The sequence below is a fragment of the Nymphalis io genome, chromosome 28, assembly GCF_905147045.1.
Source record: "Nymphalis io chromosome 28, ilAglIoxx1.1, whole genome shotgun sequence".
NCBI classification, from domain to species: domain Eukaryota; kingdom Metazoa; phylum Arthropoda; class Insecta; order Lepidoptera; family Nymphalidae; genus Nymphalis; species Nymphalis io.
Window position 1 is genome coordinate 7,413,865 of NC_065915.1, and position 27,182 is coordinate 7,441,046.

The 27,182-nt window shown below is 32.6% G+C and overlaps 1 protein-coding gene across 2 annotated transcripts in view; it reads left to right on the plus strand.

Moving 5' to 3' along the window:
- Positions 1-21,065, plus strand: part of LOC126778975 (glutamate decarboxylase) — a 39,845-nt gene extending 18,780 nt beyond the window's left edge. For both annotated transcript variants that reach the window (XM_050502719.1, XM_050502718.1), the window contains exons 5-13: positions 9,504-9,701; positions 10,128-10,246; positions 10,408-10,548; positions 10,715-10,825; positions 10,896-10,963; positions 14,266-14,344; positions 17,714-17,863; positions 18,260-18,454; positions 18,948-21,065. In XM_050502719.1, the coding sequence (XP_050358676.1) occupies positions 9,504-9,701; positions 10,128-10,246; positions 10,408-10,548; positions 10,715-10,825; positions 10,896-10,963; positions 14,266-14,344; positions 17,714-17,863; positions 18,260-18,454; positions 18,948-19,130 (1,244 nt within the window). In that variant the 3' untranslated portion in view covers positions 19,131-21,065. The remainder of the gene's footprint in view (positions 1-9,503; positions 9,702-10,127; positions 10,247-10,407; positions 10,549-10,714; positions 10,826-10,895; positions 10,964-14,265; positions 14,345-17,713; positions 17,864-18,259; positions 18,455-18,947) is intronic.
- The last annotated feature ends 6,117 nt before the right edge of the window (positions 21,066-27,182 follow it).

Below are 27,182 nucleotides of genomic sequence, written 5' to 3' on the forward strand. Positions count from 1 at the left end.
GCACAAGTTGCATCAACTCGTGCGAGGAAGACAGAAATTACTAATAAAGTAAAGAATAGAAACACAAGTGACGCTAAAAAGAAGAACAAAGAAAAGGAAAAAAAACAAGAACTGGAAGCAAACAGCGATGAAGAAAATATGATGGTTACAGACTCCGAGGAAAGTGTGTCTTATTATTCGAAAAGGCAAAAGAGTAGGCAAAAGGGAAAGAGACTATCAAGAGATATACCATTTACTTGTCTAGTTAAAGAATTTATTAATATTTTTTGTAACAGCAATATTTCAATAAATGATAAAATAGAAAAGTTAGCAAAATTATGTGTCGAGTGGATTATCTCTTGGATATTACAAAACATCTCAAGTTTGCCTTTTTTTCAAGGATTAATATTTAATTATGAACAGTATTAATATTAATATATTGCAATGGAATGCACAAAGCTTAAAACCAAAAATACTTGAGTTGGAACAATTAGTGTGTCAGGAAAAAATACATTTTGCTTCATTGTGTGAAACGTGGCTTAGTTCAGTAAATACATTCAAACTTACAAACTATAATATTTACAGGTTGGACCGGGATGACTCTTATGGGGGTGTCGCTATAGTGGCTCATAGATCCTTTAAAACAGAGCCTCTGTCAATTCAAAGTGGAAATACAGCCATTGAGATTATTTCTGTTAGGGTATTGAACTGTGAAAGATTAGAAAACATAATTTCAGTGTACTGCCCCCCGAGTGCTTGTACAACAAACGCAGATTGGGATTTTATATTCTCAATTTCTCATAGAAGGACTATAATACTCGGTGACTTCAATGGACACCACCCAAACTGGTCCAATAAAACTGACGTCAGAGGAATGCAAATATTTGACGCACTAATGGACTATGATTTTGTTACGCTTAATGATGGTAGACATACGCGCATAAAACTTGCAAATGGTGTATTACAAAAGTCGAGTCCTGACATCTCTATAGTTTCGTCGGATATTGCATTGGGGTTCTCCTGGAATGTTACCAATGAATGTCTAGGCAGCGACCACCTCATCATAAAATTATCAACATCTTCTAAATATAACCCTATATTTAACAAAAAACGGAATTACAAATTAGCAGATTGGGAAAGATATAGGAAATCGATAGAAAATGACCTAGTACAAATAAGTTTGCCAGTTGAACCCCAAAAAGCTTACGATGTTTTTGTTAACATAATTAATAAAGCAGCAAATTTATGCATTCCATATACTAAGGTATGTGTCAACCCTAGTCCTAAATTTGTCACAAAAACCTTCTGGAAACCGGAACTTTCTAAAGCCGTAGCGGAAAGGAGACTGGCATTATCAGAGTTTCGGAAAAACCCGACACCTATTAAATTAGAAGAACTGAAAGCCAAAATATCTGACGTTCAAAGGCTCATTAGAAAAGCAAAGAATAAGGAATGGTGGGACTTTTGCTCTTCAATAAATGAGGAAACTTCTGTTAATCAAATGTGGATGCGAATGAGATGGATAAAAGGACACAAATTTGCTAAGCGAATGGTGGGCAAAACTGTAGCCGAAACGATGTTAAATAACCTCACACCCGATTTTGTTACTCCATGCCACCCTCGCTGTACATCTCGAAACTTAAAATTAGAATCCATTATTTCGACACATGAATTAGAAAAATGTTTAAAATCTAAGGACACGGCACCAGGTTTAGACGATGTCTCATATTCAATGATTTTTAATTTACCTACTATAGGAAAGACTACGTTACTAAAAATTTATAATATGTTCCTCAATAGTAATATAGTTCCTAATCAATGGCGATACATTCGCATACTTCTCATTCCTAAGCCTGGCCGGGACTGTACCCAAGTATCATCTCTTAGGCCAATATCCCTGATGTCATGTATATGCAAAATTTTTCATGCTATCTTAAAGAATAGAATCGAATGGTATCTTGAAAAAAATCATATATTTTCCGAACAAACAAAAGGGTTTAGAAAAACCCGCTCTTGCTTAGATAATCTAACAGACTTCGTATCTAGTGTACAAATTGGATTTAGTAAAAATCTAATGACAGTGGGGTGTTTTATAGACGTAGAAAATGCTTATAACAATGTTGATGTTACATATCTTATTTGTAAATTAGATCAATTAGGTGTAGGCAGTATGCTTTGTAATTATTTGTGGGATTTTTTACATAAACGATGTCTGATTATTGAAGGCCAAGACTTTAAAATTGTAAGATGTACGGGAGTAGGCCTTGCACAGGGAGATCCTATATTTCCATTACTATTTAATGTTGCAACAATTGATATATGTGATACTATTAATTCGATGGATTATATTAGTTTTTCGCAATATGCCGATGACTTTGTAATATTTACTTCTTCTGATAATTTAGTTGACATTCAAAGCCGATTACAAACTGCTTTTGATTGTATAGCCAAAAAATTCCATGATATTAATTTAGAAATTTCATCAACAAAAAGCAAAATATGTATTTTTTCAAGAGGGCACAAATTGCACAATATTACTATTACTCTAAATGATGTAGTTTTGGAAGTCGTGGATAATGTTAAGTACCTGGGGATGTGGCTGGATCGCGGTCTTAGATGGACTAAACATATTAAAGAGATTGTGTCTAGGGTGTCTAAGTTTTTAAATATATTTAAGGTGTTAACAGGATCAGGTTGGGGAGTCCATCCAAAACATATTCGTAAGCTGTATATAACGTTACTTAGAAGTAGATTAGATTATAGTTCATTTTTGTATGACAACTGTTGTAAAACCAATTTATCGAAATTGGACAAAATTCAAAATCAAGCAATGCGAAACATTGGAGGGTTTATAAGGACCACTCCCATACATGTGATGGAGAGTGAACTTTGTTTACCTCCTTTGTATTTAAGAAGATTATATTTGGCAGGAAAATTTTGGCTTAAAAACAGATCACAATATAATAATACTTCTTTTTCATTAATTAATCAATTAACAGATCTGACACATAACAGATTCTGGACTAACAAGAAAAAACCTCTACTTACACAAATTTCCGAGATGTACAAATCTCAACCATGCAACTCTTTCTCAAGTTTAGGCATGTTTTCATTAGATCAATGGGTAACTAGTATTGATATGTCAAGCATTCTAAAAACAAATATCGAAGGATTTACCGGTTCTAAGCGAGAGTATAATCAAATTAGTTTGCGAAATACTTGTATAAAATACATAAATTCGAATTACTCCAACTGTCAAAAAATATTTACAGATGGTTCGAAAGACAAATATGGAATAGGAGCTGCATTTTTGGATTTCAATTTGAACATTTATTCTAAATTCCAAATTAAAATAGAGGTATCTATAATGGAAGCTGAGCTTGTGGCTATTTTAGAGGCTTTAGGCTATATTGAGTGTACAAGCTACAGTAAAGTAGTTATCTTGTCAGACTCCAAAAGCGCGCTTCAACACCTAGCTCGGTGTACCTCGATCTGTCGAGGGTTACCTGTAGCTTACGCGATTCTAAAGCTTCTATCTAAGTTACAATCAGATGACAAAGTAATTTTCTTTCAATGGATACCATCTCACGTAGGCATAGAAGGGAATGAACAAGTAGATGTACTAGCCAAAGAAGCTATATCTGACGGTGTTGAAGTCCTCTTTACACCTTCATTTGAAAGTTACTTGCCAAATCTAAAAGTGCATTGCTTTGATTTATGGAAAGAGTACTTTGACGAAAGAGCTAAGGAGAAAGGTATATGGTACCGTACGATCCAGCCTCATCCATGCAGATATCCTTGGATTGAGAATAGTAACATGAATTTTAATGAAACGAAATTAATTCTGCGGCTTCGGTCTGGGCACATCCCATGCAATAAGTTTGCATTTCTGATGCGGAAATCAACTTCTCCAAACTGCTCAACTTGTAATGTACCTGATGATCTTTTGCACGTATTGATGGAATGTGCTCAGAACGAATCTCTTAGAACTAGACTTAATTTGGATATAAAGTCTGTTGGACAATGCAATGTCATTCTGTCAGATCCGACGTCAAATCTCGCAAAAATGTTGTCCAAATTAAGTCTTAGATCTGTGATTAATTAAGGTATTTTTAAGTTTAATATATTATATTTTGTACCCTCCTAAGAATTCTCAACCAGGGCGGCATGTTCGCTTATGCGAAAAAGCCCTTTTTTTTTAGAATAAAAAAAAAAAAATCTCACACTGCCTTCTTAATATTACTCCGCTCAATAATCGTTACCAGAGCTACCGCTAACAAAAAAAGAATAGGAGAAACTAAATATGTTCGTGACAGCTTCGATATGTATGCTAGGTCATTGCTTCAGATCGCTAACGATATTATAAGCAGCTTTACTTCGCAGTTTCACCCACTACAAATTTAGTCTATTGACGTGACAATCGTAAATATCACGGTCTTGTATTATATAAATGGAGCAATCAAAATAATAAATCAATTGATATATAACTTAATGTTACCGCAACTTGAATACGTCATTACTGTAGCTTGGGGCTGACAAACTTAATCAAATGATAGCCACTCGAACGTGCTGGTATTTTCTGAGGTATGTTTATGATGAAAAGGTTCTGTATGAAAATTATCACTTCATTCGCTTGGGAGTTAAGAAAAAAAAAGTTCAGATATTAGTCACTTAGTCAAACAGGAAAATCTTACCTGAAGATATATGGTTTAAATCCGGTGTTGGAACGAAGCAAAGAAATGTGTCGCAAGCGATGTGTGTCTATAATCCATCTCTTGTTCAGAGGTGAAAGAAAACATCCCGATTTAACTTGTATGTGTCGAATGAATTTTGTATACGCTACTCCTTTTTAAGAGTGTGACGGTTTTACCCTGCAGAGGGAATTTTACAGTCCGTTACTTTACACTTACATATGGTAGAAACTATAAAAACTTGTATAAAAAACCTTTAATAAAACAAAAAAAGAAAATTTTATATAAATATGGCTCCTATTTACAAATAATAGCAAAACACTTCATTTTATTCGTAAATCTAATTTTTACTTCAGTAACAATATTGCCTATATCTAAACAATACCTTATAATACTATTGTTAGTTAAACAAATCCTGTTTCCCGACGCGACCACAATGGCCGCTGATTGCTGTCACTTTGACAGCGGCGCGTGGAGGGAATATTATAATCTTTAAATACAAACATGATAGGGCGAGTTAATTGCGTGTTTGTTTCACATCAGTAAATTTTTAATTTTATCATTTATTATATTAATTTAATTCAATGTTATATACAAAATATTTTTTCTTTATTGTGATTTATTTACATGGACTGTTTCAAAATATATAAGAGAAGTTTTGTGATGAATATTTCTTAAGACTCATACAGTCAGCTGCAATATATGTATATTTAAAAATCTCACTGTAAATCCTTTTCTACAGTTTCATGTTAGGTTTTCCTAAGACAAATCAGCTTTCTCGATTTACACGTATTACATACGTTTATATGCCAATTTTTCCCGCGTAATTACTGGACTAGTTAAATACCTACTATTATATACGATACACTATAATCTGCGTTTTATGAAAACATCTATGAGTACGAATTTAGATAAAGAAATAATTTTAATAGATTTTTATAATTTATTTTCTCAGGATATTAAATTCAACTTTTTTTATCAATTATAAATATAAAGCAAAGCATTTTTTTTTAATTCAGTATCAACAGTCATAGCCCACTATAAACTTGATAGCAAGAATGTGAACTTAATTTCTAACGTAATAAAGTTCAATATGTGTTTATAAGTTTTTTACATTCTTGTTTGTTTTTGACAGCAATACTTAAGGGATGTCCTCTGGGACTTTTGCGGCGAAAGATAAGAGTTTGAAGGGCGTCTTTTTCTGTTAATGTCAGAAATATCAAATGTGTTAGATCGTTTATGGTATCGAATTGAGGGCGTGTTCTTTTTATACTATTTTTTATCTATAACCAAATATATTATAGGGGTTTTTTAGTTATCTGTGGTAGTAAATCGTTGATAGTTTTGAATGAAAATGGTATTTAGATTTTTGTTGTGAGAAAGCTGTTATATTTTTACGATTAAACTGTGTTTACTCTTATCGTGTTGACTAACCGACTTATTTTAGAGTACTATTAACGTTTAGCCTATAATATAGTAAAGACATTTAAAATTTTAAGTTTATTTTAGACGTGGAGTACCATAAGAAATTTGTGAATTATTTATAATAAAGTCGATGCTGTACTTCGTAAAAATACTTATAATTTTTGTGTACGTTTTCTATTTTTATAGTATTATCAAAATTAAAATATAAATATTTAGGTGTTTTAACTCTTAAATGAGATGTTCTGAGGATATTATTTAAAAAAAAAACAACTTAATTGATACTGTTGGCTGTAATATAGTTTTTTTTTTATTTATTTTTAAACTAATCTCAGGTCTAACTAAACTAATCTTCTAAAACGGTGTCGTAAATCTTTACTTTATATTTACAATAAATTCTAAAATCAAATTTCTAGAGTGAAAACGAAATGAAATATTTATATCAGTTTATTAGTTACATATCATACAAAAAAGAAAACAAAACAAAAATGTTTGTTAATTTTAAAAAAAAATAACTAAACAGACACTTCCAAAAGCAAATTCCATCAAACCCCATTCAAGTCAGTCATACCAAATAAACAATCATTCAAACCATTTCAACCCTCCTCTAGTGTTGCCCTCTAAAATGTAGATTAATTCTGTATTACTCCACCTGACTTGCCAGCCTAAATTAATAGCGACCCCATCTGGTTCATACCGAGGGGATTATATTAAATTCCTACAAATTTATATATATTTTTTATCATGGCAACCCCAGGGTATTGAATAAACATCTTTAATAAGATTGATACTAGCTTAATTATTTTTTTATTGGATTAAACTTAAATTTAATAATTAATTTTCTGGTCAATTTTGGATTCCACAGTGTTGGTTGGAATTATAAAAACAAAAAATGGCCGTACTCGAACCTATGATTTTTGTTACAAATCCACGTCACCTATTCTTTAGAACTAGGTTCAAAATATACTCGATTCTAGGCTATAAATAGAACTGTTGATAGAATTGACTCTGAGTAGAACTGATCCAAATTCGGTTTGACTAAAAAACCGGTTCTTGTCGGTAAATTATTTAGGTTGACCTATTAATTTCCAAATGCTTGTAACTTAAGCATATACATCTTTATATAAATCTTTATATAAATTACCAGAGATATATATTTAAGCATTAAAACCAGCACATAACATAGCCTGGTTTATTGTAACTGAGTGTGTTTGCATACATTAGAAGACATAATAATATTTTTAATGCCACACAGAGCCTAACTTGAGGCTGGCCATATGAAATATATGCAATATTGTATAATATAACTTATTGGAATGTCCCGTTGGTCTAATAATAATTTGGCTAGATATAAGGCCACAGACCCCGAGGCCTAGGATTCAAACCTCAGGCCCTATTGAAATTTCTTGTTATTTATTTTCAGTCTAATCTAAATTCAGAACCAGTTAGTATATATTTAATTTATATATGACCTCATTTGATATAAATCTTTTATTTAGTTATGTTGATGTGTCAGTCAGTCAATCTGCCAGAAAAAATATATATACAGATAAAAGATAAAACTATAAAAACGTCGTTTCAGAACGGAAATTAAGAATGTAACCGCGGCACACGGCGAAACACGGACTATTTCCTTTGATAAAAATATCATTGATAAGGGTGACCACACGTGATTTAATATTACGGGACACGCGTCATAATCCCAATGACATTTTCAATGATCTTCCAAATAACCTACCAAATATTTCAAGTTTTTTAAAATATATTTTATTATTTACTATTATAGTTCTTACTAGTCCAGTATATGAGATAAGGTGACTTATTTTTTCGTAGTCCATTTACTAGACTGCTTCTATAATATAATAAATTTAAATAATATATAAAATATTACAAAATAACTTAAATAATCCACAAAGTAGGTAAATATTTAGACAAAATTGTTACGCCACTTACGCCTTTTAAGACACTGGCTTTCATTATATACATATACAATCTAGATGAGTCTATTGCATTTAAAGACGTTCATAATAAATAAGGGCGTTTTACTTTAATCGAGACGTGTGGTAACCCTAAGTCAAGCCCCATCTCCCGCGGGACGATTTATCACAGCTGGGGTGTGAGTAAACAATATCAAAACCAAAGTGGGAATTTAAATTAGTTATATCGTTGTCAAGAAGTGTTTGCGTTCAACTTACTATGACCATACGTTTCGTAAGTTGGACATGCATTATGTCCTCATATACTCCGATTTATTCCTATGTAACACGAACAACTGTATATAAGCCCGCAATGAATTAATGAAAGGCATTTTGAAGCAAATTTCATATACGTACTGGATATATGCCATAAAATATCGAAAGCCAATCTCCTCAACTTTACGGACAAGTTTGAATAAAAGTCTCCAAATATTAATTTTATTTTTAAAACTATTACAGTTTTAATAAGCATCCGTCTATTAAGAGCTATTATGTAAGAACAAACTCGAAATGTCAGAAAGTGTTTTTTTTTATAAATTGGTTGTGTGGACGGGCACATGGGCCACCTAATGATAAGTGGTCATCAGTTCCTATAAGCTTGGTGTCTTTAGGAATATGAGCCATTCCTATTATCACCAATGCGCCACCAAACAATCTTGTGCCTGTAGTTACACACTCATTCATCCTTCAAACCGAAACACAACAATACTGTGTATTGCTGTTTGGCGGATGGTTTTGAATTTGGATGAGTTCTTACAGAGAAGCATAACTGGTAGAAATAATTTGTAATTGTACTTGTGACTGTTACAACATTTTTTCTCTCCTTCTGTCATCATTGATTTGACATTCGCAAGAAGAAGACAGGGCGTTGTATTTTTTTAAATATATACACGTCAGTTTTGATAATCTTCCACACATGCTGAAAATATGATTGAATTCGGTTATATTAAGGGTAAAAACGGAACTTGGATAATATTCGAGTAGTCCGGTAAGTCAACCGTGCTATTGCATCCGGACGAGAACTGGTCGATGTTATTGGTTTTCCGGATATATGAAGTAAATTAGATTTATATTTACTTGAAAGAATAACATAGGTTAGTTTTAATAAATATTATAAGCATTTCTGAATCGTCATATAAACTGCAGGCCGTAAATTGCAAATTCGATTGTTGGCTTGAAGATAACCTTTAACCCTGGAAGACTAGCATTGTCTATTAACAACTTACTTTATAATACATCATATTATGTAACAAAACATGCAGTTATTTAATTTCAAGCATAATATATTAAATGTACTTGTATTTTATTAACATATCTACTTTTTTTCTTCGGTAGAAATTAATTAGTGCTTGTAAGTGCCTTGTTGCACCTACTGCATATTTTAATTAATATGAGATTGTTTAAATCCTTAAATAAAGGTAATCTGCTTTCCTAGGTCACCCCCATTTCTTTAACCAGCTGTCTTGTGGTCTGGACATCATCTCCTTGGCTGGTGAATGGCTGACGGCCGCTGCGAACACCAACATGTTTACATATGAGATAGCTCCTGTCTTCATCTTGATGGAGAACGTGGTTCTGGAGAAGATGAGGAACATGATTGGCTGGAAGAATGGTGACTCTATTTTGGCTCCAGGTAAGAATAAGACGCAAAACATAAGTAGATGTTTAATATTGCGGGTACCATTTATTTCGGTCCTGTACCTGTGGATTGCTTGGAGGTATTGTTTTTTAGAATATTGCCAAAGTCTGTTATGTAATGTCACTTTATTTTACGCGTCAATCTAGTCTGCCTCGTAAATATTTGCGAACGAGGCGCCTCCAGGCCGTTTCAAAAATTTGAATTTGTAAAAACATGCTTTGAAAAAAGAGATTAAAAACCCACTAAGTATGCGATTTTGATGAAATTCGGTGTGAAGCAAGCTTGAACTCCAATAAAGGACATATGCTTTTTATACCTCAAACCTGCCTTGAACGTGAGTAGCCCGTGGCTGCGGGCTATCACTAGATATTTATAAGTTTCTGATCTATTAAACTAATCATTTATCAACTTCTTTAACAGGTGGTTCTGTTTCGAACCTGTATGCCTTCCTGGCAGCTCGGCATCACAAGTTCCCGCAGTATAAGGAAAAGGGTCTCTCCAGCATTCCCGGACATCTTGTCATGTTCACCTCGGATCAGGTAATGAGTTGATCAGACAAGACCATGAAAGTCATATTCAATGTCTTAATATTTTGTTTTAAAGTAACCGTTATTTCAAGTTTTCTGAAAATTTGAAAACAATTTGGTTTTAAAACATGTAATGTTGTAAATGGTGTCTTTAAATTTGGATTCTCTTCCAGTGTCATTACTCGGTGAAATCCTGCGCGTCGGTCTGCGGTCTGGGTACTGACTACTGTGTGTGCGTGCCCTCTGACGAGAATGGGCGCATGATCACCAGCGAGTTGGAGCGTCTTGTGAAATACCATCGTGATAGAGGAAATGTTAGTACCTTCCATTAACTCAGCAACATACATAAATTGGTTTATATAATCTCTATATAGAATACATGGAATCTGTTAGCTTCATATAATATATAATTATATACTTATAACGTAGATGGTTAAAACTGATTTTTATATATATTCAACTAATATTTTACTAATTTAGGTACCGTTCTTTGTGAACGCGACGTCTGGTACCACGGTGCTGGGAGCCTTCGATCCCCTGATGGAAATCGCTGATATCTGTCAGAAATACGACTTGTGGATGCATGTTGATGTAAGTCGATTACAAAAAATGATTTTCAATTTCCAACTGAATGACATTTATGTTATGGCAATTGTTACAGGCGGCCTGGGGAGGTGGTCTTTTGTTTTCGAAGAAGTACCGTCACCCTCGTCTGACTGGCATCGAACGGTAAGTGGTAGAAAAGAGTTTTAAACTATAATAAGTATTTACCTGCTAGTAGGTGTTATATATCAGTACCACTTTGGTATGGGTTCGTCGAGCTGTGCTGGACCAGTCGCTAGATGACGAGAATCTTAACCTTAATATTAATGATTCAGTGTTTAAACCTGACCAAGCATCACTGAATTTTGTTCTTAATTTGTGTTTGTAATTCAACTCGTGCTTTTTCAAAAAACCATAGTTTATTTCATGCGATGAAGATATTTTTTTGTAATTTCTCACACATAAGCCTCTTAGTTTGCTCTGAATTCACCTATTTAATCCCATCTTCCCACCATTAGCCGCCATCAATCATGGCTGTTAAATACTGTACTGGGGATAACGGGGGAGGCAAATGCAAGAGGCGTGCGTAGTGGAGCGAGTGACAATGATATAGGGTTGCCACGATAGAAATTAATTTTGTTTTTTTTACTTAATATAATTTTAAAAATCGAATCTGACGTTTCAATTCTGAATACAAATTCAATCCAAAAGAACCGACAAGAGACTTCACTAATCTTTTAACTAAAAAACTACAAATATTAACCATTTGTTGGAGTTAATATATATAATATAATATTTGTTAATTTACAAACAGATTAAATGAAATAATTAATTTATAAAGTAAATAATGTAATTATATTGATGAAAAACAGTTACTAAAGTAAAGTTTCTTTTAAGTAAAATCTGCAATCTAATTGAAAATACTCATAACAGCTTACTTGAATAAAGTACACTTTGATTAACAGAAATACAACTACTTATACACTTAATACAGTTTAAAAATTTATTATACAGTATATTGCATAAACTAAAGGCAGTTAAAAGGCGTTTTTTAACATGTGGCAACCCTAACAACGGATTAATTCGCATCGAATGTTCGCACATCACATCTGTACTCCGAACTCTGACATTTTAAGACACAGACAGACCTTTTAATACTGACATTTACTTGAGAGATTTTCGATATATTACGATAATCTTAATTACGATGTTAAACATGTTCGTACATATAAGATTTTTCTTGTTAATAGAATTTCATGAATGGCACTATTTAAACTTACAGGATAATTAAAATAGTTAAAAAGAATCACTTTGAGACTAAGAGAAAAAAGGGCCTTTTTCGGATTTTAATTTTAATTACTATTTTAGATCATTTTTAACACATTTTCTTGTAACACCATATCGACAGAAGCAACGGCATAATATTAGTGTAACGCCTTTCTGTGCCAACTAACCATTAACTGGCCCTTATTCAAACGAATAAGTGAAGCCTGCCTACAATTCATTACGATATATATATAATAATATTAAAATAACACATATTATAATGTAAATTTAATTAATCGCACGAGATACATATGGTATAACTTAATACGTGTATACTTTAAATGTTATATTTAATTATTTATTTCATTTTGATTATTAGCGATTTTTACGTAATTTACTAAAATAACATATAATATAAAATTAAAACATGTACATAGTAATGCAAAATCATTCAAAAACAAACAAATCGCTGGAAATAAATGAATAAATAGTAATTAATGTAACATAAATACAAATTGTATTTACAAAAGTTACAAATACTATTTACATCGCCTTTTTAGTTGTAAGTTCTTCATATTTGGCATGATGACGAAATCATAACAATTCTTATTAAATTATTATAATGTAATGATCAGCCAGTACAGGGTACTCAAACAATTGTGACGTGTCTTAAATAAAAATATATTATTTCTTCGGTCTTTGAGTATTGGCTAGCCTCATACCTGGATACGTCTCTGAATAATATACGCCCCGTATCTCAAGATAGCCTACACGTTAAAACCTTAAAAATTAAATTATATTAGTCAATGTTGCATATCGCTTTCCTAAATATCACGAGTATCTGCTATTAGCTTTGACTTTGTTATTACAGAATAGCTCTAATGACAACACTCTTCTCCTTATTCTAAATTATATTTATAGAGCTGATAAGTATAAAGTTCCAGAGTTTCCTTTTTTTGTAAAGATACCGTATTTTATCCACCCTGAGCTATGTAGGGCTGAAATCAATTAAAGTTCCCTGAGGGCTAAAAAACAAAGCACATAGCTCCACTTGCGCATTTAACGCGTGGGAGAAAACGGCTTAATGTTACACAGTAAAGATCATTACCATTTATTATATTTAAATAAAACAGTCGTAATAAAAAAGTTACTATAAGAAAGTCGTAGGCGTCTATATGTGATTTTCGAGACTCAGAATGTTGTCCATACTCAAAACCCACCCAATTCCTTAACGGTCATAGAAAGTACTGTCCTCATTCAAAATGAATGTTACCAGTTCTTCGCGTTATGGTTGGTAGCCTTACATTTAATTTACTCCTACAATTAAATATTCCCTATAACAGCCTATCTAAATAAAGGACGTATATTTTGCTTTTTATATGCCTTTGTATTTGACCGTCTCAATAATTCAATCGTTCGTTTTTATTTTTAACATATGAATTTAAACCGATCATTCGCCTCGGTGTGATAATACCTCAAAACAAATTCTCCCTAAAATGTAAGCCGGGATTAGCGTGGGAGGCGAGCGAGAAGCAACTGTGTCAATAGAAGATAGACCTTGAGTATTTGAACATTAAAAACATGTTAAAAGTTTTATTTTAAATTCGTACAATATAAGTAGTCCTTTTATTCCAGCGGTGCAGAGGCAATAGTGCCAGCGTCTTGGGTACAATTCCACAGGACAATATATTAGACGGCTTGATTTTGCTATAAATTTGAAATGTGTATTTTTTTTAGATATTATAAAAATGACTGTACATAGTTTCAATAAAATAGATTACCCAGTAAGATATTCATAAAATAAAAAACAAATATGAAAAACATATAATACTGACTTAAATTAATTAATTATTTATTGCACATTATGGTAAGAAACATGTTAAATTCTCATAACCTTATTCCACCACGCTGCTCCAATATGGCTTGGGGTATGCCTTCGCTTCCAAACGAGATAAATTATGAACAGGCTCGGACTTAGAAATGCTAGGCACTCTCCATAGCGGTTAGATTAAAATATTATTTTTGGCTAGGCGGAGCCCCTCGGCTTGTGGGACCCCTGGGTCGGTGCCTTGTAGGGCTAAGCATAAAACCGCGGCTGATTATAAACACAAATTAAAACCAGCAATATATGGTTAATGTTCACTGAACCATCTCTACAATATAAGTAAGTAAGATAATATATTGGAAATAGTAAATTTAAATTAATATTTTGTCTGTAATAGAGCTGACTCCGTAACCTGGAATCCGCACAAGCTGATGGGAACGCTTCTGCAATGTTCCACCGTTCACTTCAAGTACGAGGTGAGTGAGAATATTCATTTTTAATCTATCAACCTATAATAAGTAAATAAGATCGGCCAACGTGGTAATCCTTGGGGGAGGCCTTTGTCCAGCAGTGGACGTCTTTCGGCTGATATGATGAACCTGTAATAATATTATAAATCTGAAAGAAACTTTGTCTGTCTGTCTCGCTTTCACATCTAAACCACTGAACCGATTTTGATTAAATTTGGTATGAAGCAAGCTTGACGCCCAAGAAGGGATATAGACTTTTTTTATACCTAACGTCTTGGCCGATCAATGGTCTCTTGGTCTTTATTTGGTTGAAATATTTCTGACGCAAAATACTTCACTTTAAAAACTATATTACGTCGGATGTGCTTTGATTTTAAATGTTTTTATTTTAACTTGAATACTACTATAATTTGATACGTGATGTTAATTATTTAACAATTGGAAAGTGATATACACGCGGTGTAACACAGCTGAATTATTGTTAGCTAGTGTAATTACAGGCACAAGATACATAACATCTTAGTTCCCAAGGTTGGTGGCACATTGATTTTGAAAGGTATGATTTATATATGTTATAGCGCCCACAAGGGAGCTCATTTGCTTATCTACATGAATAAAAAAAAACATTTTGACACTAACCGACTACGAGTATTTTCTTAAAGACATCAATTTTATTTGTTCTCTGTGGTCAGAGTGAGGGAAAGTCAATTTTCCACTCCAAGCCAAACACTCCTTTGAGTTATTACCATAATCCGCCACCAGCGTCAATTTACATGAACGGAAAACAAACATCTGTTCCGGTAGATAGCGACCCTTTTAAATGTTTTGCATAACAATGGACTGATATGTTTTATCTGTGGAAACCAGTTCTTGTTTGACAGATTTGTGTGAATTTTGTTTTGTATAATCTGTTTTTTTTTTTATTAAAAAGGAGATATTATTGTGCGCTAAAATTGCAGTATCAATTAATATAATAATAAATAAGTTATTAAAATGAATCGATCTTAATTTGTTTTAATTGTTTGTTTTATCTGACACCTTATAAACCAAAGATGTTATTAATTCGGCCTTTTGTGTTTGTTTCTATATAGCCGCGCCGACTGTGATCCGATTTTTACGTTTATTTTTTTTATTTGATAGTTTTTCTTAGTCAAAATATAATTACGATATTGAGCGTTTCTACGTTGCATTATATTGTATTTATCCTTCCAGCAAAAATCAACCACGATTGCATTAGTTCAACTAAACTCATATTTATTTATATTAATGTTAAAAAAAATACATTCAACATAAAATTAGTCAAATTACGTCAACCGCACTGAATGAGAATTACTTTGCACAGTTGCAATTTCTCCAGTTTTGCTATTTTAGAACATGCAATAAATGAATAAGGGTGGTTTTCCCCTGGACACCCTTAAAGTTATGCCGTCCACGTCAACTCAATATGCTAAACAATAAATTCACAGAAACTCCGCCCTCTTTGTAAACTTTGACTGAAGTGACGCATAATAAAACATCGATGTATATTTAACATAAGTTTTATATGCAGCAAAAACTCGTTGGTTTAGTAGATAGATATAAGGCCGCAGAGCCCAAGGTTCTGTGTTCAAATCCCAGGTTAGTCCAATAAAAAATTATTGGGTTTTTCTGTCAAACATTCTCAGTAGCAGCTCGGAGTCTGGAAGTTAGAAATGTGTACAATCCCACGCCTCGGAAAACACGTAAATCTGTTGACTCTTTCAGCTCGTGTTGGATTGCCGTCCCATCGGATTATGAAAGTGGGTCAATTTTATAATATTCCCTCTCATAATCTGTTAAAATAATTATAGAAGTACTTTAAAATGATTTCGTTAAAGACAGTGATTGAGTATTTATCATATGGAATGATAATACATTTTTATTAAATTATTTATATATATATATATATAAATAGTAATTACCTTCTATGATCAGTTAAATAAAAGGTATAGAGTATGTACAGTAATACAAATAGGTCCCATAAATAAAGTCCCAAGTTAGTGGCGTATTGACAATGAAATAGTGTCTATGAACTTATGTTATCTTTCAAATATAAATTAAATAAACAAATCTACACTAAAAAATTAAACAATATATTTTTTAATTCATCGATATTATGAAACAAATCTTACATCACCAAAGTATCTGACGATGGCACGCGCCACATTTAATTAAATTCCTCTCTCGACACTTTCTAACATATGTTGCCAATTGGGCCCCTCTTCCTCTTTTCGTTATTATTACAAAAGCGACCTTACAGACAAAATAATAAAATCCAATTTCGCTTACAACTTTACAATGACTTTCAATTTGCTGTAACATTAAACTGAATTCTGTGACGAATGGATTAGAGTTTATTTTTGTTTAAGCGCTATATTCTGATTGTATTAAATTGAGCCTTATTTACTTGAGGATAAAGACGATATTAATATGATCCAATAAAGAATATTAGTTGCAGATTCCGTAGCACGGCTGTTTTTGATGGTGTTTTCATGGCGTATAATACGAAGTTTATGTTGTGTACAATTGTGGATATAAGGGGATTAGGTGAAAGTGTTTTTCAACTGTGGAATGCTGTTTATAAATTTTAAGCTGTGACATAAAATATATTCCGACTTACTTATCGGCCTTATTTATATACATTGGTTTGCGGGATATTCAAAATAAGACGGCAATCCGGCCACTAAGAGTTCACGACACGTTCACACGACTAACGGCTTTACGTGCTTTCCGAAGCACGGACACACTTCCAACCAAGCTATTGAGTATTGTCGACAGAAAAACCCAATAAGTTTTAACTAGCCCGACCTGGAATTTTAACTTAGGATATATCTAGCAACTAGACCAACGAGGCCCGAGTTTATGTATATTTGTTATATAACAAGAGAGAAAAAACATATGGACTCAACTCGAGGAAGACTAAAATGAAAACTATATTAGAAATCTTCACGTGCACAAAGTTTCATCTCAAATGATTTAATTTATAAATGCGTATAACAAACAAAGAAACATTCATTTATGTACATATATTAATAATCATACATATATTATATATAGCTACATACCCGTAGTAGTATAATACCAACTTTTCCTATTGTATTATATCAGAATTTTCATGTGTCTATTATTAAAGTTAAATGTACGTTACTTGATAACTATACATAGTTGGATTAATGAATCATATAGTATAAGACCTCGTAGACGTGTAACGCCGTAGTTCTACGGTCGTAGCCCGTAGATAGCAGTTCTAAACAACCTGTAACTTAGTAACTAGCTAGCAAACCCTGAGATCCTGCATTCGAATCCAGGGATTTAAACCACCTGTTCCACTATCCCAATACCAGTTATTTCTTACAGGGCATCCTCTTGAGCTGCAATGCAATGTCCGCGGAGTATTTGTTTATGACAGACAAGATCTACGACCCTCGGTATGATACTGGTGATAAGGTGATCCAGTGCGGTCGTCACAATGACATCTTCAAGCTGTGGCTGCAATGGCGTGGCAAGGTGAATGGTGCTATGTAAAACTAAGCTTATGAATCGTGTCTGATAGGCAATGCTGACCAGAGCAAATATACTCCTACTACTCTTCTGCTAAGGAGCACCAATTCTTTAAGAATTGAAGAATACATACCCTTAAACTTCTTTAGAAACATGCAAGTTTTTGTACATTTTATTTAGGGTTTACATCTCGGCGGCTATATCGCTGTTATTTTGACCAATATTTTAACCAGTCGCTGTCAACCAACAATTTCAACACTGGCAAATGGCTGGCATAAAAGCAAACCCAAATTTAAAAATATGAAATAGTTAATACTTTTCTCAAATTAGAATCCTTTGCACATTGTAGTTTTCTTTTTAAATACAAGAAATAATTTTCTAAATCGTTTATTTTAAAACAAGGGTACTTCCGGCTTCGAGCGCCTCATGGACAGGCTGATGGAGCTGTCCGAGTATATGGTCAGACGCATCCGTGAACAGAACGACAAGTTCTACTTGATCTTGGAGCCGGAGATGGTGAACGTCAGCTTCTGGTATCTGCCAAAGCAGTTGCGTGGACTGCCCCATGATAAGAACAAGGAAATCAAGCTTGGAAAAGTAAGATTATATATACCTATATTATTAGTTTACCTCCTCCTTAAGGCCTCCTCAACTTTTTAAGGAGTAGTTTTGGAGTTTATTCCACCACTTGTGGCCGAATTTTAATGACATTAGACACATGCAGGTTTCCTCACGATGTTTTTCTTCAATGTCAAGCACGAGATCAATTATAAACACAAATTAAGCACATAAAAATTTAGTGGTGCTTGCCCGGGTTTGAACCCACGATCACCGGGCAAGATAAACAATTTCCAACGACTACGCCATATCGACTTATTTAAAAAATTTATGACATTTGTCTGTAGATTGTACATTTGGAACTATGAGTAGCTTTTCATTTAATTAAATCCTCGACATATGAATTTAATTTGCTTATAATAAAAGCCTACATGAAAGTATATCTATTCTACATACTAAAAAAATTTCACAATTTTGTTTTAAGACATAACATCATATATATTATATTTCATAAATGTGAAAAAAACAACAGGTCTGCGCCAAGCTGAAGGGCCGCATGATGCAGTCCGGGACACTGATGGTAGGCTACCAGCCGGACGACCGGCGGCCGAACTTCTTCCGCAACATAATTTCCTCAGCGGCCGTCACCGAAAAGGACGTGGACTTCCTCCTCACTGAGATGGACCGCCTCGGACATGACATCATTGTCGACTAAATTTATTTATAACCTTGTCCTTAAAGAAATAAAAAAACGAATATATCGAATGTTATTTTAATGTGTTTTAAAATTTAAATGTGCTTAAAAATGATATTTGCTGTTTTGAAATTTAAATTCTTCCAATAGTATAATCTATAAAAAAATATAACTGCATATGTATGTCTATTTTTAGTCTGTTTACTTCGGAATGTGGAATTATATTAAATATAATCGTTAATGTTATAATAATAAAGTAATTTCATTAGTTTAATGGTTATGTTTAAAAGAATATTAACGGTCGAAAGTTTTTTTTATATACAATAAATTTAGCCTCTATGACGTCATTTTGTCATTCGATAAACAATCATTATATTGACAATGAAAATATATCTTATCGTTCTAGTAAATGTTAGACTTTTAGCAAATAAATATTATTATATATTAAAATTATACAAACAGCTATGGTACGGATGCGCGTGGATGTTTGTGAGGATATCTGTTTTTTTGTTATTTTGTCATGATTTTTATACTATATTTAAATTTTTTATTCGAAAATTACATTTAAAAAATTATTGAGTGAACGAAATCATCTCTATTATTAATATACTTATTAGATATATCATATAGTCAGGTACTTATAGATTGTTGGAAAAATATGTTATAATAATATATTTGTTATGCTAAAAGCTTATATTAGTTTATTAAAAACGCTTAGCGTATATAATTTATGTTACTAAGATATAAATATATAATGATATATATAGATTTCATTATTATTATGTATTACCGGCCACCGTGTAACGGCACGGCGCCGCTACCGGGAGACAGCGCGGCGTCGTGCCGCAGCACACATCACGTCCTTAATAAATGCTATAATTATGATCAAAATTAAATATAAATAGTTATAGTTAGTCTAAAATAGGTATAAGATTTCTGATTCACGTATATGCGGACATATCTCCCGTTTTGCCAATTAAAAAGTATATTTTGTATCTTTAAAAAATATTTGGCATAACAGGTTATACTCGTTTTAAAATTCTCTCTTTATTAATTTTATCTGTGATAAATATTTTTTAACAAAAATATTGTCTAAGGTTTTGTAGTAATTGTATTTTTTTTTGTATTTTCTATCTTCTAGAGGTATTTTATACTTTATTATGTAGAATATATAAATACTCGCCTTATTTTTTTCATTAGAAAAATGATTCAATAATTTAAAAAATCTTAGTTTTTGTTGCTTAATATCTTCAATGAAATAATTAATATCAATATTATATTCATAAAATTAGTTAGAGATTAAGATGTAAGGAAAAACAAATTGTAAATATAATGCAAAAATGTGACGATGACAATACTGAAGTAGATTAGTGGTATTTTTATTTCATTTTGTGTTAAATAACGGCGTGTAGCCATTGGCGCCATTTTTTTATAGATTATAAAATATATTTATAAGCGATTTGAATGAAACTGTCTGTCAAATTATGAATTAAAATGTAAATATGTAGCGTGTTACCATTTGCAATTATTTTGATATTGTACTTTTTTCCAAAATGTTCGAATCCATTTTTAAATTATGTCAACTGTATTTTTACAACGAAAATAATTTTCTTATTTTTTATTTTAATACGTTTTTTATATTTATTTATATAAGAATAAAAATGTATAAAGCTTGTTACTTTAAATATATTTTCAATGTCAATATAAAATTACATAAATGGTCTTCCAAAATGTCTTCCTGATTAAAATAATCGTAACTTAGAAAATGTTTGAATGTTCCCTTAAAACGTGTGTATGTATTTTATTAGTGTTTTGGAATGTTTAGAATTTAGATGCGATATATCTTGAGAATTTTTGATCACTTATAACGTGACGAAATATTAGCTGATATTATCTTACTCCACTTGTTGCTATATGTAAAAAACTGTATAACCAAAATAAATGGAATTGTTGTTAGTTTGTTATTGTATTATTTACACCCAATGTTTATATTATTTTCTCTTTTTAAATAATATATATTTCAAGAAATCAAACTATTACCACCCCAGGATTTATGCCTGGGCCTACAAGACAACCGGATTTTAGATGCTGTAGAAGCAACAGAATTTCTTGGTATCACCATAGATTCTAAGCTTCAATGGGGCCCTCATATATTAATAAATTGGCAAATAGACTCAGCTCTGCAGCTTTCGAAGTAAAAAAAATTAGAATGTTGACTGATGTAAATACGGCTCGCCTAGTGTATTTTAGTTATTTCCACAGTATAATGTCTTATGGCATTCTACTCTGGGGTAATGCAGATTCACTTAAATGTAAATTTAAAGAAATTAAAATAATGACTGTCGTTTCTCAATATATATTTGATAATGTTATGTATGTACGAAAAAACATAAAAGATTTTCCTAGAAATTGTGACGTACATACTGTTAACACCAGGAACAAGTATAAACTTACAACCATTGTTACCAGATTACACAGGGTTTGTAAATCTTTTATGGGACAATGTATACGCTTTTACAACAGGATCCCAGAAATAATTCAAAAATATTTAATTTTGAAATTTAAAAGAATCGTTAAGGAACGCTTATGAAAGGATATTACACATCCGATGACTTTTTAATAATAATAATAATAATCCCACCGACGTATCTTTACGTTGCCGACGTGGTGGGGCTTGTGCGCTTCAATGATTCTTAGGGCTATGCCAATAGAGCTACTCATGCTGGATTGGCCTAAGATGAGAAGACAGACCAAGAGAGATACAACCCAAGCAAAGGTGGAACAGCGTACGCCGAGGGCTCCATGACTAAGGGGGTGCTTAGTCGTTAGTATGCGAACTTTAGAGACAAGGGGACCTCTAATTTAATTTACCCTTATCACAGTGAATGCAGGACTCTGCTGTGATTGACTTTTATGTCCCTAGCTACTCGTGGGAATAATATGATAACTAGATCTAAAACAAGAAAATATATACAGGCGAACGTGCCATCGTTAGAAGAAGAGTTCACGCAGACTTCTAATTCATCCTCCAAATCTTTATTCCCATCAATACCCTCTTCATCACCAATTTTGTATGCATCTTCACCAAATTCATCATCAACCGGTGCTCAACTGGCGGATGTTGCACCGGAGACAAATTTTGTCAGTGAACCTGTGCCCACCACCAGTGGCGTAAAAAAACGTAAAAAATGGAGTATGGAAATGAATAAGTTCATCCTACGTACCTATCTATATCTTACAAATTTAGAATCAGACACAAATTCGTATCTTTCTTCATTACATATAAAATTTATACTAGATAAATATCCATATATGGAAGTAAGCAGACAGAGAATTGGTGACCAACGTAGAGCTATTATACAAAAGAAATTATTATCACAAGAAACCATTGATCAGATTTACGATGAAGTTAGAACAGAATTGCAAGTAATCCAAACTCAGATACAACAAAACGCCACAAATCTTAAAACATCCCTTAACACACTAACAGGAAAACGTATGAAATGGACAAATGAATGCAATGAAGCAATTATTAGGATTTATTTCAAAATAACACAATTAGAGACTAATAAGACCGCTTATAGAAAACGTTTGTATGAAGAGTTTATAAACTTATACCCAGAGTTTACACACATTACAGAGCAAAGATTAGCGGATCAACGAAGGGCAATAATAAATAATAATTATATTAAACAAGATAGATTAACACTGATTAAACAACAAGTAGCAGATGAATTACATTATACACACACACTAACGGAAGACACAGATAATGAACATTTACAAACAACAGAACAAAGTAATATTACACACTACGATGCATTCAAATCGAATTCAGAAACAAACTTACAAGCTAGGAAAATGCAAAACACTACAGTTACATGCATTGATTGCGTTACATCAACCCCTATCGATGAACAAAACATAGAAAGTATCACCCACGATCATGATATGGAGCACCTCAACAGCACGCAATCAATGCTTAATACTACCTTAGAAGTAAATATTGAAATAGAGAACACATTCGTATATGCTCTAGAACATTTTCGTGATACTGAACCAACTAGCAGACTATACATTCCTAAACAAAGGACTTCTAAAAAGTTTTCATTAATAATGAAATACATAGATACGATCATACTGACAAAATTTGTAAACACTGATACTGATTTTATCACTCTACAGACAATAATTTACTGTGCCGCATGGACAGCTGCTAAATGTAATGGGGCAAGAATGACATTCTCAACACAAAACAACCATCAAAACAAATCATACAGAAAACCTAGCTGGCAAAGAAGATTAGAAAACAAAATAAGGAAATTGCGAGTCAATATAGGCAGGTTAACACAATTTATTAGAGGAAATAGAAACCGAAAAGTAGTAGCTGCAGTAGAACTCATAAAGACACAATATCAATCACACGCACAATATGAAAATACAAACACGCATATACAACACTTCTTAGATATCTTAAAACAGAAACTCAATGCAGCAGCTAGTAGACTTAAGAGATATTTGACGTGTACTGCCCCTAAAATAGAAAACAAAACATTTACTAACAATGAAAAAATCTTTTATAGAAATTTATTATCTAATTGCCAAGATAATGAGCAAAATCTAGAAATACCTCCCCCTGAAATATTTCGACAATTCTGGGCCAAGACATGGGAAAACCCCATAGAACATAATGAACATGCAGACTGGGTTAACGAAATAACTACACATATTCCAGAGATGGAGTTCAACTTCATACCAATAGAAACACTTATAGATGTCATCAAACGAATGCACAATTGGAAATCCCCAGGCTCAGACAATATTCACAACTATTGGTACAAGAAATTTAGTAGCACACACTCATACATACATAAGTACTTAAATACATTCATTCAATCACCACATTTACTACCGAAATATATAACTCATGGAATCACATACTTAGTACCTAAAGATAAACAGGATAACACAAATCCAGATAAATATCGACCAATTACTTGCTTACAAACCATATATAAAATTTTATCAGCTTGCATAAGTGAAGAAATATACAAACATTTACACATAATATATTAGCCGAACAGCAAAAGGGGTGTAGAAAAAATAGCCAAGGTTGTAAGGAGCAGCTTACTTTTGATGCAATCATTTTAAATAGTGCGGTAAAATCAAAAACAGATATCCATATTGATTATCAAAAAGCCTTTGATTCAGTCCCGCATAGCTGGTTATTGTACGTCTTAAAATTGTATAAAATAAACCCTACCCTCATATCATTTCTTAAAAATTCGATGCAAAACTGGCAAACTGTATTAAAAATAAAACAATCGTCCATGAAATCTCTAACTACTGAACCAATCCGTATCCAACGAGGAATTTTTCAAGGAGACGCTCTGAGCCCCCTCTGGTTTTGCTTGGCCTTAAATTCTCTTTCACTTTCTTTCTTGTTAAATAAAACCAATACAGGATTCACACTTTACGGTAATAACACCCAATATAACTTATCACACCTCATGTACATGGACGATATAAAACTCTACTCCACTGACAAAAACACGCTGCTTGAGTTAGCAAGCATTACGGAACAGTTCTCAAAAGATATTCATATGAAATTCGGAGTTGACAAGTGCAAAATTCTGTCAATCTCGAAAGGAAAAATCCTTAATAATAGCTACACACTCGAAACTGGTGAACAAATTGAACCAATGGATGAACTAAGCACATATAAATACCTTGGTTTTAAACAATCTAGGCAAATACTACAAACTACGACAAAACAAGAACTGCTTACAAAATTCTCGCACCGATTAAATCTCGTATTAAAAACACACCTTAACTCTAAAAACACAATAAAAGCTATTAACACATTTGCCATACCCTTACTTACGTACTCATTCGGAATAATACAATGGTCAAAAAGTGACATAAAAAAATTGCAGCGAACTATAAGCACTCACTTCACTAAATATAGGAAACATCATCCAAAATCTTGTATTCAAAGGCTCACACTACCACGCAAAGAAGGAGGAAGTGGATTAATAGACATACACAATTTACACAATAAGCAGATACTCTCACTTAGAGCATACTTCCATGATAAATCCGAACACTCACCTCTACATAGACATGCAACAGAAATAGACAAAAAGCTTACACCATTAAACCTACATGACAAAAACACTCAAGTAAACAAACATATCATAAGTACACAACAACAAATGTTGTCATGGGCTGAAAAAACACTGCATGGGAGACACCGAGCCTATTTGAACCACGTCGACAATGAGAAGTCGAACGAATGAACTGTTCCCTGAGACTGAAGGTTTTATGCTCGCCATTCAAGACCAAATAATAGCAACTCGTAACTATAGGAAGTACATAATGAAGGATCATAATCAACCTACTGACTTATGTAGACACTGTAACGCAGCCTCAGAAACTATTCAACACATAACGGGGCTTGCAAATCTCTCGCACAGACCGATTATAAGCATCGACATGATCAAGTGGCAGCAATCATACACCAACATTTAGCATATAAATATAAACTTATAACAGAAATGAATCCGTATTACAAATATAAACCGGAAAGTGTATTAGACAATAGAAACCATAAAATCTACTGGGATAGAACAATAATAACTGACAAAACTATCTGTTATAATAGACCAAATATTACCGTTCATGATAAAATCAATAGAATCGTTTATCTTATCGATATAGCCGTTCCTAATTCACATAACATACAAACCACAATATCTGAAAAGTTAAGTAAATATCAAGATCTCGCCATAGAAATTAAAACGCAATGGAAAGCACAAACAGTACACATAGTTCCAATAGTCCTATCATCCACAGGTATCGTGCCAAAATCCTTGACACAAAGTCTGAACACCTTACAAATGCCAGCGTATATCCTCCATATACTTCAAAAAGCCATAATCCTTAACACCTGCCGTATCACTCGAAAGTTTATATCATCATCCACTTTATCATCAACGTTTTTAATATAAGCAACACTCCTTAACGCTTTGCTGCAGCCCGCGTTTTAGGTTTAAACCCTTCGAAAGAAGAGAAACTTTAAAAGTTAAATAGAAATAATAATAATAATAAAATAATTTATTTCGACCAAACAGGGTTCATAAATACAAATAAATAGTAAAAAGACAAAAATTACAATAATACAAATCTGAATTAAATCAAATCAATTCAAATTCACACTAATCAAAACAATCAATCATATTTAATTATATTAAATTAGACTAAATCAAATATATAAAATAAAATTAGATTAAATCACATTCAATTAAATTAAATAACATTAAATTCCATTAAAAAAAATCCATTATATCAAATTCCATCAAATTAAATTCCATTAAATTAAATCAAAAATAAATTTTAATTAAAAATAATTTTAAATGATTTTAAATGATTGCACACCCTTGGAATGAAACGATCGCCTCCAGGTTATCTCAAAATAAAAAAGGTATTTATAATTGTATATGTATTGCACTTCTTGTAAAGAAATAAGATATAAAAAAAACCCGCTGAGTTTCTTTCACCGGTTCTTCTAAGGTCTGAGGTGCTTATTACCGAACCGGTGGTAGATTTATGACAATCAATAAGCAAGTGTAACGCTCGTATATTGAATAAAGATTTTGGACTTTGACTATGACTATAGGCCCGACAGCCGAGATGCCCCACCCAGCCAAAAATAATATAATTTCAGTCAGTTCAGTGTACCTAGTTCTTTTTTTTACTTATTGGATAGAATTGACATTTGTTGTGATTTATATTTAATTCCATTTTTTCTCACCAGACAGCGCCGTTTTTATTCCTTACAAGTAGTTAACATCAACGGTAATCGAAAAAAAATCTCGCACTAGACTTAATCTTTCTGTTAGAGAAGAGACAGCATCTTCAGTTGATACATGAAATCAGAACCCGTATCGGTTCCCTGCAATTATCTTGGTGACATTAAGATAGTTCTGTTTATTTCAGTAATATAACATAATACAGCACATAAGCATAATAAGCTCACTTTTGCGGTTATTATATACGGTAGCACCTATTTAA